At 42.9% G+C, this 13,361-nt stretch overlaps 1 protein-coding gene across 1 annotated transcript in view; it reads right to left on the bottom strand.

Moving 5' to 3' along the window:
* Positions 1-1,770: 1,770 nt before the first annotated feature.
* Positions 1,771-13,361, bottom strand: part of LOC147711005 (dual specificity protein phosphatase 26-like) — a 43,189-nt gene continuing 31,598 nt past the window's right edge. The window contains exon 3 of the mRNA XM_086921814.1: positions 1,771-2,380. Within this exon, the coding sequence (XP_086777940.1) occupies positions 2,169-2,380 (212 nt within the window). The 3' untranslated portion in view covers positions 1,771-2,168. The remainder of the gene's footprint in view (positions 2,381-13,361) is intronic.

The following is a 13,361-nucleotide window of genomic DNA, read 5'->3' as shown; positions in this document are numbered from 1 at the left end:
GCTGCTCTGCTTTGGGTGAAAGAAAAACAGCTGAAATGCGCCATATTTACTAAGATATGGTGCATTCCTGTTGTCTCCTAGCGCTGGCGCACTGTGTGCTGCCTAGCGTCAACGCAGGCACCCTTGCATCATTTTGAAGGTTGTCTGCAATACAAGCAGGATTGTTTTTGTACAGAAATGGATACCTTTCGCCACAAAAACAATCCTTAGACGCATGTTTCCTCGTTCTATGTGTGCTGCAGAATTCATGCATAGAAAGGGAAGTAATGTGGAGAAATACAAATATTTTTCATGGTTATGCCTGCTTCGAGGAGGCGTAGCTTTTTGGTGCAATTTCAACTCTACTCACCTTAGTAAATCTGGGATTGCGTCAAAATTCATAGGAGGAAGCATGGGAACACCATTTCTCCACCCATGAAACGCCTCCCACACACAAAGTAATGCAAGGTAGTGCTATGCATTGCCTTGCATTACTTTGTATTTACTTAACGAAGCAAAAGCCACACAAGGTAGCTTTGCGTGGATTAGAAAATGGAAAAAAGTGTTTTGCGTAATGGCTGCATCATAAATGTGATGAAACCATGACGGAAAACTTTAGTAAATATAGGCCTGGCTGCTACAGAAAGTTGGTTTTTCATGCTTCTTGACTCACCTGGTAGCTGCGTACAGACAGTCCAGTCCTAGTTCCATCGAGCGGTGTAAGATTGAGTCTAAGTACAGTACAGAATATCTATTACAGTTGCAGTACAGTTGGGAACATCCACCAGGATGAAGAAGCAAATGTTGATTGCTGACTAATGCAATCTGATACATTGATAGGTATAAAATGGTTGTTTATCCTATTGAAAGGTTGGATTGTTCTTGTTTAACCTCTTCAATGCTAATGACAAGGGTAACTCGTCATGCACTGCCCATTCATTTCAATGGAAATCTCATTATAAGGGGCCTAACTCTAATAGCGTCCAAGTGGTTAAGAGGGGTCATTGGCATTGACAGTGCACACAATATGTAAGGATATTTTTACATTCTTTAAATGTAAAACATTGGGTGAGGCAGTGCTTAATTTGAGGCGGTGGTTTCCGCTGCTCGGAACCGGCACTTAATTATCAACACTGGCACTTGTTACAGTCTGCCACAAGGTGGGCTCTCTGACTCAAGATGACCACAACAAAAGTTAATTATTAATTCAATATACATTAAAAATTAATATTGCCTGCTGCCAGGGCCGGCTCTAGTGCGGTGCGATCAGTGCCACCGCACCGGGTGCTGACTTGGGGTGGGGTTGTAATTTTTGCAAGTTTTGCAAGTATATTATCATTTTAAAAGCACCTGCTGCTGCACCAAGCTATTCTTATAGCTTTGGGAGCCTGCAATAGTCTGAATTGTCACACATTGAAGGGTGTGATGGTTAGTAGTTGTGTTGTTCATTGGCAGCATGGCAGGGGCAGTGTGTGGTGCAAGCTGCAGTGGCCTCAATTAAGCACTGGGGTAAGGAGTCAGGCATCTATAGTCGCAACACGACGAGAAGCTCGGGCGCCCTTTAAATGCCGCAAGGAGCACTGAGAAGTCACTGCTTATGAATTCATACATACAAGAGGAAAGCAATGACAGAGGAACTGTGCAAACTCAGAATTCACAATTAGTTTGTTCCCTTTAGAGTTAATATCAAGTATTTTGAGAAAATAGTAATATTCAACATCAGAAGAATGGCCTTTAAAGCTACACACTTAACTTAATGGAAAACCAATTAAAAATATATCCACGGGCAACTTCAGGCATATGCTTTTATTTATCACTGCTCGGTTAATTACAGCACATCTGGTTATTGCAACAAAGTGTTTTTTATAAATCTGTTATGTACATTTCTCTACAGTCTAGTACATTCTGTGCCACATATATATGCAGGGAAGAGAAGGAATTATTAATCAAGTCAAAGTGCACAGTATTCCCCTATGACAACCTTTATACTCCAATTACTCCACATAGTTTGGAACCCTTGATTCACGTACTGTTGGCACCTCCTACTTGGGAGGGTCATTTCAGGGCAGCCCCTTAATATGGCAGAATCCCAAGCAACATCACATGAGCAAAAAACCATTCAGTCTGTCAGCAACACACTGACCACTGCCCAGTGGCGAGCCATCGGATGGGTTCTGAGTTCCTGCTCCTTAGAAGATGTTGCAGAATTTCCATCGAAACCGCAAGTCCAAGTCAAGGTCCTGTAACTGCTTTAAAAAGCCACGGTTCGGGCAGATGGGCCTATACATGGTCACCTTCTGGATGGCGTCTGCCAATGAGAAGTGTTGATATATCATCAGGTATGCCAGAACCAATGCAGCAGAGCGACTCCTGCCCAGTACACAGTGCACCAGGACCTTACCTGGAAAAGGAGAGGAAAGCGTTAATGACTTGAGAGGAGTACATGGGTCCACAACCAGACCTAGAAATATATCTGACATGGTAGAATGTCTGAAGGGTGACTCAGCACAGCTGGCGGCACGTTTTATGAAATTTCTGACCGCTCTAAAAGCCATTCTGACTTCCGATAAACCTATAGACTCATAACTTTCAACCCACTATCAACTGTCTTAATCCTTCATGTTTTTATCGCTGACAATGTAAAGTCTAAATAAAAAAAAATAATAATAATAGCATGTCACTTTGCCACATTTTCTCTCTAACATTGGAAATTATGCATTTTATTTTGTACCTAATCAAGCAAGATTGCAATGATTTTAATTGTGCAATAAAAATTATCTATCTATCTTTCTATCTGAAATACCTACATCATATAAGTCATTGAGAAGAAATACACCCTCGTCTAAGAGACAGTGGGGGACAGGATCAAGGCACACTGCAAAGGGCCAGACCATCAATCCTATCTCCATGATGAGTTATTACAATTAGGGCTCCCGGTTTTATGGTATTTATATTTTAGCCATTTCCGTCTGTATTTATCCATATTTATTTTTTGGGCATTTTTTCTGTATTTATCCACATTTATTTTTGCTACAAGCAAAAGCTGACGCTACAGCTAGTATTTTGCCACATTTATTTAACACGTTTACTGCTTCGAACGTTCAGCGCCCGTGCTGAACGTTTGAAGAAACGGGTGCGGCTGCGTCGGCCGTTGGACGTGCGCAGCACCAGGGAGGTAGCTCGCGCGACGTTCAACGGCCGACGGCAGCAGCGATAGGGTTAAATTGACAATGCACACATGCTCTCGGTTGTTATTGGTCAACACTGCACATTCATTTGAAGACTTTGCCATTTGCAGAATGTCCCAAATATGCTTAAAAGAGCTATGACAAGCCACTTGTTTCAGAGCCTTGCAGTTTTTATCATCCGCAGAGTGCCATATCCTCTCCCCCACTAAACACCATACTGCCCCACTGACAGAAACTCACACTGCCTTCAGCTACAGCCCAATTGTGCCCCGCGATAAACACCTGGAAGCAGTTCAATTCAAATTATGCACTAGACTACAATAATATGCTGCCTGAAAAAAAAGTAACAACATACTGGAAAGAAGCAAACACTCATAGGGAATACAACTTAACGCTTTTACACTCATTATTCAGAAATCAATGAGTGTTTTGGCTTGTAAAGCAAATGACATGAAAATAAAAGTAGCGCTTCACTGGCAAACTCTATAATGTGGCGCTAATGTGTTGAGTGTAAATAAAACCAATCTGGCCACTTTGTGCCACTCCGTCTTGCTTTCTTTAGTTTTGAATTTATTGTTTGTATTTTCGGGGTGAAGGGCTAATAAAAATTTCCGTGAAGGGGGCTAATTCTTCAGAAAACTGGCATGTTTTTCCCGTCAGCTCGGGATACTTTTCTCTTAGTTTTGTTCAGCAAACCAGGCTCGTTATTACACACAGGAGAGTTTTGGGAGGGCGTGTATTTTAAAGTTCTTGAAAGTTTGCAAGTTTGCAGTCCTTATGGAAATTTAATATCTCACTGGAACTGAATTGTTAATCCTGTTCCTGATCTGTTTGCTTCGACTTCTTGCCACCTGTGTCTGGCGAAGATAGTTCATTTGTTCCTGCTTTGCAAGGATGCTCTGCTAAGACTGTCTCAACCTCTATTTTGCATTAGGTTGTGTGTGGTGTGCCCCCAGGGCGCCTGAGGCCCTCGTTATAAGGTTGGCAGGCTTTTGTGCAGGGATACCTGGGGCCAGACTCTCGGATTCTGGCTGGTGTTCTCCATCCAAAACTATCAATTATGAATTTGTCTGTGGAATGGAGAAAATAAAAATGGACACGGAACGCCATGTCCAATTCCTTATATTGTTATCTGATTTTGAGGAGAAGTATACGAGGGTTTCCTCCTGTTCACAGCAGGTTGAACATGTCGGTGAATGGTCTAGCGGTGGTCGGGCAATCGGCAGAGTGGAGGTGCAAGGGCTCTATGAAGGGGTCAAAATACAACAAAGCATCATTAACAAGTAAATGGACTTTCAAAGACCTGTGAAGTACTCAGGTGCGGCTGTGTGTGGGCCTGGGAAGCTTCTCAGCCCGGGCTGAGACCTCTTAACCCCCTAAGGGGGAGACACCAGATGGTTGGGGGTGTGATTCTATTGATGTCAATGAAAACCTCACTCGAGAGGCGGAGCGGAGCTGGGGCATCAACAAAAGCGTTTTGTGTTACTGTAGGCTGGTCTGCTGGAGCACAGCAGCGCGGCAAAATGTACTAGTATTTTCACGTTTTTAGATATAAATACAGATAAAGGAAAACTTGTATTCTGTCTGTATTTAAATGTAAAAATCTGTTTAAATGGAAAACCGGGAGCCCTAATTACAATCGAACAGCAGTGCCGAGAGGGTTTATATTTATACTACTACATTTCCAAAGTCTTAAATAACTTGATCCTAAAAAAAAAGAAAATAACTCTGTTGAGTATATCCTTACATTTATTGCTTGTTCAACTGAAAATAAAGCCCTCGAGGATCCACGTTGGAAGGATCAACTGAATGAATAAAGGTCATTAATGCTTTTTAAGGAACAAGGGAGATTGTCTTAACTCTTTCCACTTACTGAGAACAACCTTTAGAGGCACTTTCCTAAAGATGTAAACAAGAGGAACCAGGACCTATGTTTTAGCAAGTCCTGCACACAAGCTCTAGGGGAATAATATGTGACAAAGAGGTGTGCAGTTCCTAGGCAAGAAGGGTAAAGGAGGGGAGAGGGATGTCTTTTCTAGAAGTGACCTCACACACCCCGGAGGATGTCATGCTTCATCATAGGGCCTGCTCCTCGTCGGGCCGGCGCTGCAATGCCCGACAGGCACCTGCAAAAGGGGCTCTTTGGCGGAGATCTTTAGATGAAGCAGTTGGGTAAGTGCGGGTGTGTGGACCGGGTAGTGCAGTGAGTGAGTGAGATAAATAAGACTAGGGCAATCCAATTAATGTGTTTATTCTTTTGGGAGCGCTAGCCTAATTAAAATGTATAGGCCCTTAAATGGATTCAAAGGTCCTATAGGGCTAAAGTGGAGTTATGGGTCAACATGTTTCGTGCCTGTTGAGCCCCTAACGGGTCTTGTGGCACTTCATCAGGACCATAAATGTAGTTAAAAAACTGTACAATTCTTGAGAACTACCGCAGGCCTGGTTCAGTGAATTGTTACTGATAGCCAGAAGCAGTAGAAGCCCCCAGATTGAATCATGCCGGGGTGCAAAAGACCTAGGGGAAAGGGAGAGGAACAATAAAAAAGAGAAGACACCAAGGGCTAGTTAAAAACAATACGTAGTGGTGGAAACACTCATATGTAGGTCAAACCAGCGAACATCAATAGCGCTTGTTGTAACAATGTTGGCAACACTGACGCGCTCTGAGAGAGCTTCGTGACTGTTGATGGCATTGTGGCTAGGGCAATCCAGGCATTACAACTCGTGGTGCTGGTATCGTGATCTAGATGAGCATGAGCCCAGCTGGTGCATGGGGGCTGCGCTGCAGAGTGCACCAGGGGGGATCAGGAGAGACCCATATCTTCAAAGATATGGCTCTCTCCTCCCTTTTCCCTAGCGCTGGCGCTGATTTCAGAAGCTGTGCGCCATGCACACACCATAGCGCCATATCGCTAGAGTGTGTCCATGAGTCTAGCATAGGTTTTGTACACCCCAGTCAATAGATCTGGGTTAAATCCATCGTTCTTTTGCTCACCATGCCACCCCAGTTGAGACCCGGCCACATTGAGATCAGTCTTGACCCTGCGCCTCATGGGAACAGTCCAGCCCGAACTGCCAAGCCAGGTCCTCCCTGGACCGGAAACAAGCACCCTGGGACCTGTATCAGGGCATCAACCCTCATCAGCCAGGCTAACTTGAATCCAGCGACAGTGAGCCCAGGACCCACGACTGTGCATACCCATTGCACTTAGGGCGAGAAAGCATTAGACACACAGATGATGGACGGGAAAGGAAAATCAGGCGGGAAATCAAACATTAAAGTACATAATGTGAGGTAGTAGCTCACTACATGCACAGTCATTACAAGCTAAAGTGGAAATTCATTCGGAAGAGCTAAAGCCTAAAAAGTCAAACCTAAGAATAGTGAGAGACAACTCTTTATTAGAGCAAGAGCAAATCGTCATTGAAGAGTATATAAGACGCTATCTGCAATCCTGGATCTTGACCCGCTCCCTTTTTTAATTGCAAACATAGGCACAGACAAATGGTAAGTGAGAAGTCCCAAAAAGAAGAGGCCGAACAGGAAGAAATACTAAGTACCGAACAGCAAACAAGTTGCTCCAACTGGCAAAGATCTGGGCCCAGATTTATCATTACTTTACCCAGTGCAACACAGCAAAAGAACTCTATTAAGATATGACATTCTTGCTCTCTCTGGCACCCTGTGTGCTGCCCAGTGCCAACGTAGGCACCCTCTTGCCATTGAGCAATGGTACTTACTGCACATAAACAATCCTTAGAGGTTTTTTCTCTTTGTAAGTGTGCTGCAGAATGCACAGTGAGGAATAATAAAGACATTTTACCTCATTGTGCCGCCATCGGAAAGGCCTTCGAATTTGACGCATTCCGAGATTAACAAGTCTTCAGGCGCAGCTCATCCACTAGGGCAGAGGAGTGTCGCCCCACTGCTTTCTCCAGTGTGAGAAGCAGAAATATAAAATGGTAATAGCGTTCTGTTATTACCATTTTATGTTTGGTTGCGGGTGGGTGGGCGGGACTACTCTACGAGCAGCCAGATTGATAATCTCAATGGGGTAATCCAGTAACGCGCAGAACCTGGGGATAAGTACGTTATGTGAACAGTGGTTCTGCCACCTCAATGCATTTCATTTCATGTCCTCCAAGGGGTGGGACTATTAACAAATGATTTCATAAAACAACACTGAAATAGAAAGACAATCGATTTGAAAATATGTAAATGTATTGAAAAAATCATGTATTTAAAGATAATGACATAACCAGAAACATATCAAACATACACAACAAACATAGCTGATTATCTACAATAGTGACATACAAAAGTGATAAACTGTGACTGTACACATCTCAACAATACAAAGTTTACATAGAGAACACAATACACGGAACATCAATTTATCTTTTTAGTAGCATTGTATTCATAGTAACAAAAACCCTAGCAAGACTTCCTTGTATGGGTCTGGTTGGGCAACACCGCTAGATCATGAACGTTGGCGTTTTGACCCCTAAAAACGTGTGTTTATCAATGACATCACTGTAGGGTCTTCTTCAGGACAAAAAAATCAGTTGTGTATGGCCTTCTGATGTGACTAATGAAGCTCAACTGAATGGGCAGCTTACAACCTGCACCGACAGTCGCAGGACTTAATTATTACGGAGCTCACTGGGCTAACCGGGGCTTCAAATATGCTGGAGGTGAAAGGGTCTTCCTCCTTAGAGCCACATGTCTCAATAATTCGATAACGTATTCAGTTATCAAGAAGTATCAGGGGCACACCTGCTCCACGCAAATCTCTGGCGTAACACGTTCGGAGAGAAGTAATGGCGATTTATACCTACAATGCTGTACCCATCACATTTCACCCAGACACGGTCAGTGCCAGTGTCTGTATTTAACAGACAACTTCAAGGCTAATTCCATCCATCTCTCCGGGGTCTTGCGCACGGAGGCCACTGTGAGAGCAGCCAGGGCAGGGCAGGAGTGGTGTGCCCACTCCTGAGTGCGCAATGACTGTTTGGTTGGTTCTCTAGGAACGCCCAAACAAGTCATGCACACTCTGCCCTTTCTCAATGCAGACTGCAATGCAGCCGGCATGGAGAACATGGCCTCCCCAAGCCCCTGGCTGGGCGGCGTCCCCACCAATCAGAACGCTGCCATTGCAGCATTGTGATTGCCTATGGGGAGGGAGCCTGGCTGCATGCTTCCTGTTCCTGCCGGAGGCAGGAGAGCTGGAGCAGCAGCCTAGAAGACACAGGACCCAACCGGCTGCAAGGTAAGTTTGATTTAAAAATTATAACCCCCCTCCCCGCGCCTGCCCATCCCCCCAGCCCCCCAACATGAGCCATGCTGGCTGCGACTGCAAGTCTTGGTAAATCTGGAAATGCACGAAAAAGCATGGATAGATATGTGGGAGCACTCATGCTACAGCCATGTAATGCCTTCTAGGCGCAGAGCAATATAACACAGTGGCTTGCGCTGCCTAGCATTGCTTCAGATTTACCAAGCAACGCAGGGCCACCTTGAGAGGCTTGGTAGATCTAACGTAAGGACTGCATTGCCCTTGCATAACCTCGTATGACTTAAGGTCAGCACAATCCTTTCATAAATCTGGACCGTGGTCTAGACACAAGGAATCGTGGCTGGCCCTCATGAAACCAGAAGGCTGGATGTAACCCTTGTTCAGCATTGTATAGCTTTTGAAAAGGTCCCCGCTATTTGTTTGCCCATCTCTCCTACAGATCCTAGTCACTATGAATTTCTAATCATTCTTTTAAGCAATCTGTTTGAATTTACTTTCTTTATTATTACAGTAGATATTTTTTAAATAGTGTGCCTTGTGTTCTTTATCACCAAAAACTGATGCCGAAACAGAAGATTCTCTAAATTCTGCCTTCCACTAGAGCCTTAGCTGTGATCTAATGGATCCCAAAGCCGGTATTGTTGTTGCAAATACTGGTCCTGCTGCATTGATTTAATTGGTTCATCAGATTGAACCGACATAGAAGGAAGAGATGCAGGAAGAAGTAGTGATGTCTGATATTAGCATTCTTTTGCTCAATCCCAAATTGTTTCTGAAATTGAAATTTTAACTTTGTGGAAGTGAATGAGAAGACAAAAGAATATGTGTGTGTGTACTACGCCCAGCTTGGCTAATCCGCCCTCTAAATCCGCTAAATACATTCAATAAAAGCTGAAAACTTTTGATTGGAAAATTTGCCACCAAGGATTTTGGTTGCCACAAGTATATTTAAGAAACCATTAATGTTTTTGTACAGGAGAGTCAGTATATTCGAATGAACCACAATCAGCATATTATGATTCTGTAGACATATTGTTGAAATGAGGCTCCATATAATATTCCTGATTGCTCTATATATATGTTACCTTTTAGCAAAATGCTGCAAAAAAAATGTACATTTTCTGTGAAGACAGTTGAGGAACTGAAAGATATATTATTGAAAACCCAACGGATGGTTTTATTCAGAATTCTACAAGGGACCCCATTGATTGTTGTGACCTTGCACGTTTTATAGAAAGTGCAGCATATTACAATAAGGAGCCATTATCCCCGTGCCCCGCTGCAAAATGCCTCGGTCTTACGCTAAATTAGATCTAAGAAGTGTATCACTCAAGCTTTATTTAACAACTGTATCAATGATATTCTGTGACAAAGTTGATGGAATAAATTTATAGGCTCTTGTGATTTATTTCACAATTTTTCTAGGTTATTTCGTAAATGCAACAACATTCAATTCATGTCAAACATTAAGGACAACACAAACTGATGACATTTTTCAAAATAGGAAATACAAAAACAATTAACAAATATGAAACAGTATCTGCAAATGTGTATAATACATTGATAAGTTGTGTGTAATCAAAGGACAATTACAAAAACACAAAAAAGGGTACATAAAGCACCAGTCCATAAATCAAAAACAGCATCAAGGCGGAGTAGCAAGTCACAGCTTATTACCACTATTCATACTCCTGCCTATATGCACAGCTCTGGTCATCCCATGAATTTGGTTGATAGTGGCTTATGGAGGGAATGAGTTAAGCCTTCTCCTGGACCAATAGGGTTTCCTTTTCCCAGACGCTGTTGTCAACGCATTTCCAACCCCGTCAGCAGTCAGGGGTTTTCGTCAGGACTTGGACGTGGTGTGTTCTTATGTTGTGGAAAGGAGGATGTTCCAACTAATTTGAACATTTCTGGCACTGTAGTTGACGGTGGGGCCTGCATAAATGGCTATTTTCAGTTGTGCAGGTTGGTGCATCAATTCAGTTGAAGCTGCTTTATTGCAGCATATTACAACAAGGAGCCATTATCCCCGTGCCCTGCCGCTAAATTAGATCTAAGAAGTGTATCACTCAAGCTTTATTTAACTGTATCAATGATATTCTGTGACATAGTTGCTGGAATAAATTTATAGGCTCTTGGGATATATTTCACAATTTTTTAGGTTATTTCGTAAATGCAACAACATTCAATTTATGTCAAACATTAAGGACAACACAAACTGATGACATTTTTCAACAAAGGAAATACAAAAACAATTAACAAATAAGAAACAGTATCTGCAAATGTGTATAATACATTGATAAGTTGTGTGTAATCAAAGGACAATTACAAAAACACAAAAAAGGGTACATAAAGCACCAGTCCATAAATCAAAAACAGCATCAAGGCGGAGTAGCAAGTCACAGCTTATTACCACTATTCATACTCCTGCCTATATGCACAGCTCTGGGTATCCAATGAATTTGGTTGATGGTGGCTTATGGAGGGAATGACTTAAGCCTTCTCCTAAACCAATAGGGTTTCCTTTTCCCAGACGCTGTTGTCAACGCATTTCCAACCCCGTCAGCAGTCAGGGGTTTTCGTCAGGACTCGGACGTGGTGTGTTCTTATGTTGTGGAAAGGAAGATGTTCCTACTAATTTGAACATTTCTGGCACTGGAGGTGACGGTGGGGCCTGCATAAATGGCTATTTTCAGTTGTGCAGGCTGGTGCATCAATTCAGTTGAAGCTGCTTTATTGCAGCATATTACAACAAGGAGCCATTATCCCCGTGCCCTGCCGCTAAATTAGATCTAAGAAGTGTTTCACTCAAGCTTTATTTAACAACTGTATCAATGATATTCTGTGACATAGTTGATGTCTATGTGGTTCCACGGCGCGACCGAGCACCGGGACGATTTCCGCAGTTCCATTGAGAACTAAGGATTCCTGCATACAGGCAATCGCGCTTCGCTACTTGGAAGCCGCCGTATCTGAGGTCCGCTGCGGATTCTTGCCGCGTGATCCATATCCAACCCTCGACTTCAGGTGTTACTCGATTCCTGCACCGAGACCCTACTTCCACACAGGAGCCCACCACTGGCTCCCTGCCTTTCTACCAGCTGCCATTCTAGATATCGACAAAGTGATCCTCAGAATACACCCCTGGATGTCTGACGTATATTCGACCCTAGGCTCCTCAACTGAATAGGTGACTCCCCGGACACCTTAACAATAAGGTGCATGGCATCACCCCAACGGGTTACTGCAGCTTTCTGATCGGACCCAGCCCCTCCATAGACAACTAGTGGACAGCGCGTTAGATACACCGCTCTTCGCTTTCATGCTCTAATTCAGGCAGGCAATGGTTGTCCTGATGATGATCCATTATCTTTGACTGGATCGAAACGCCGTCGACATGATATGTGGGCTTAACACTAGTTCACTATTATGTGCCTAAAATGTTCTGTTTCCCACATATGTGAAGCAAACACATTGTAAATACTGCCTTTTGCTCCATTTTTCCTCACATGCCTTAAATACCCTATGTGTATGTATTGTCTAAATGTACGTGTAGCACTGTGGATGCAGGACTGTGTCCCACTGTTTCATTGTTTTCTCCTAAATTAATTTATTTAACTATTGAATAAATTTGTAAGTCCGGCTGGACTTATTTGGTTATTATAGTGCATATTGTGGCCTATAATTATTATGGTTGTTAACTTCCTTCTCAAGGACCTTTGTTTTTTTAGCAATTGATACCCCAGGTCCTGGCTTACCTAGCGGGTTCCCTTGTCCTTTAAAATAGTATGTGGTAATTCAGGCAGATGACAAACCTACTTTTAGTTCTAATACGAACGAATCTTGGTAACAATATACAAAACACTACTTTTGAGGATTTCGCGATGACATTCTTTAAGTCTGCATCATCTTTGCACAAGAAACTTAACAGCAAACAGCAAACAAAAAAATGTTACTCTATGAATCATTCCGCATTAGTAAAAGAGTTTAGCGATTCTGTGGTTTTACTCATTTTTAGGTCAAGCCTGGGCAGCACATGCGCTGCTCTGTGGCATGCTGTTTTGGAGCATGCCCATTCTTAGCCTATATTTGTCATTGGCCTGTGTCATTGCCCTTCGTAAATGCTGGTTTCTGATTTGTTAATAGGCTTGTTAGTCTCTTCTTAGTGCCACCTTGTCTTCATTTGTAACCTCCCATGAGGACTTGCCCTTTTACTTTGGTTGTTACATGGTACATATTGTCTGTAAGCACTATTTTATTTAATGAGTTTCTCCTACTGCAGGCACAACATGCTTTCCTGCAACATTCAGCGCGCCATGTGTGCTTTAACTTTCCAAGCAGCTTGGGATAATGGTGGCCGCTTCTTTGAGTAGGTCTCACATTTACAAGAGTTTGAGCTATTGGCATTGTAAATGAGAATGCCTTTTATTTAGGTGTTAATTAGCAAAACAGATAAATAAAAGGCATTGTCATTTACAGTGCCAATAGCTTAAACTCTTGCAAATGCTATACCTATTGCATTGCAAATGCTTATTATAGATGCATGTGTGCTATTTCTAAACTGCTATAACTCGCTAAACCTAGGAGGGATTTTTACAGTAAAATGTCGTAGCGCAGTGTATGGCAAAATTGGTAATTCCGCACTCTGACAATTTTTTTAAACGCATGGATGCACCATATTTAGAATAATATGGCGCACCCCTATGTTTCCCCTACCGCTGGTGCAAAAAACCTGCCTAGCGCCAGCGCAGGCACCCTTGCACCATGTTGCATGCTAGATACTGCGCTGCAGGGGCGATTGTTTATGTGCAGGAAGGGACACCTTCCTGTACATAAATAATCTTGAAATTCAATTTGCTGTTTTTATGTGTGCTGCAGTATGCAACAC

Source organism: Lissotriton vulgaris, chromosome 5 (assembly GCF_964263255.1).
Source record: "Lissotriton vulgaris chromosome 5, aLisVul1.2, whole genome shotgun sequence".
In the NCBI taxonomy this organism is placed as follows: Eukaryota; Metazoa; Chordata; class Amphibia; order Caudata; family Salamandridae; genus Lissotriton; species Lissotriton vulgaris.
Note: the sequence above shows the minus strand (reverse complement) of the source record. Positions and strands in the feature narration are given on the sequence as shown.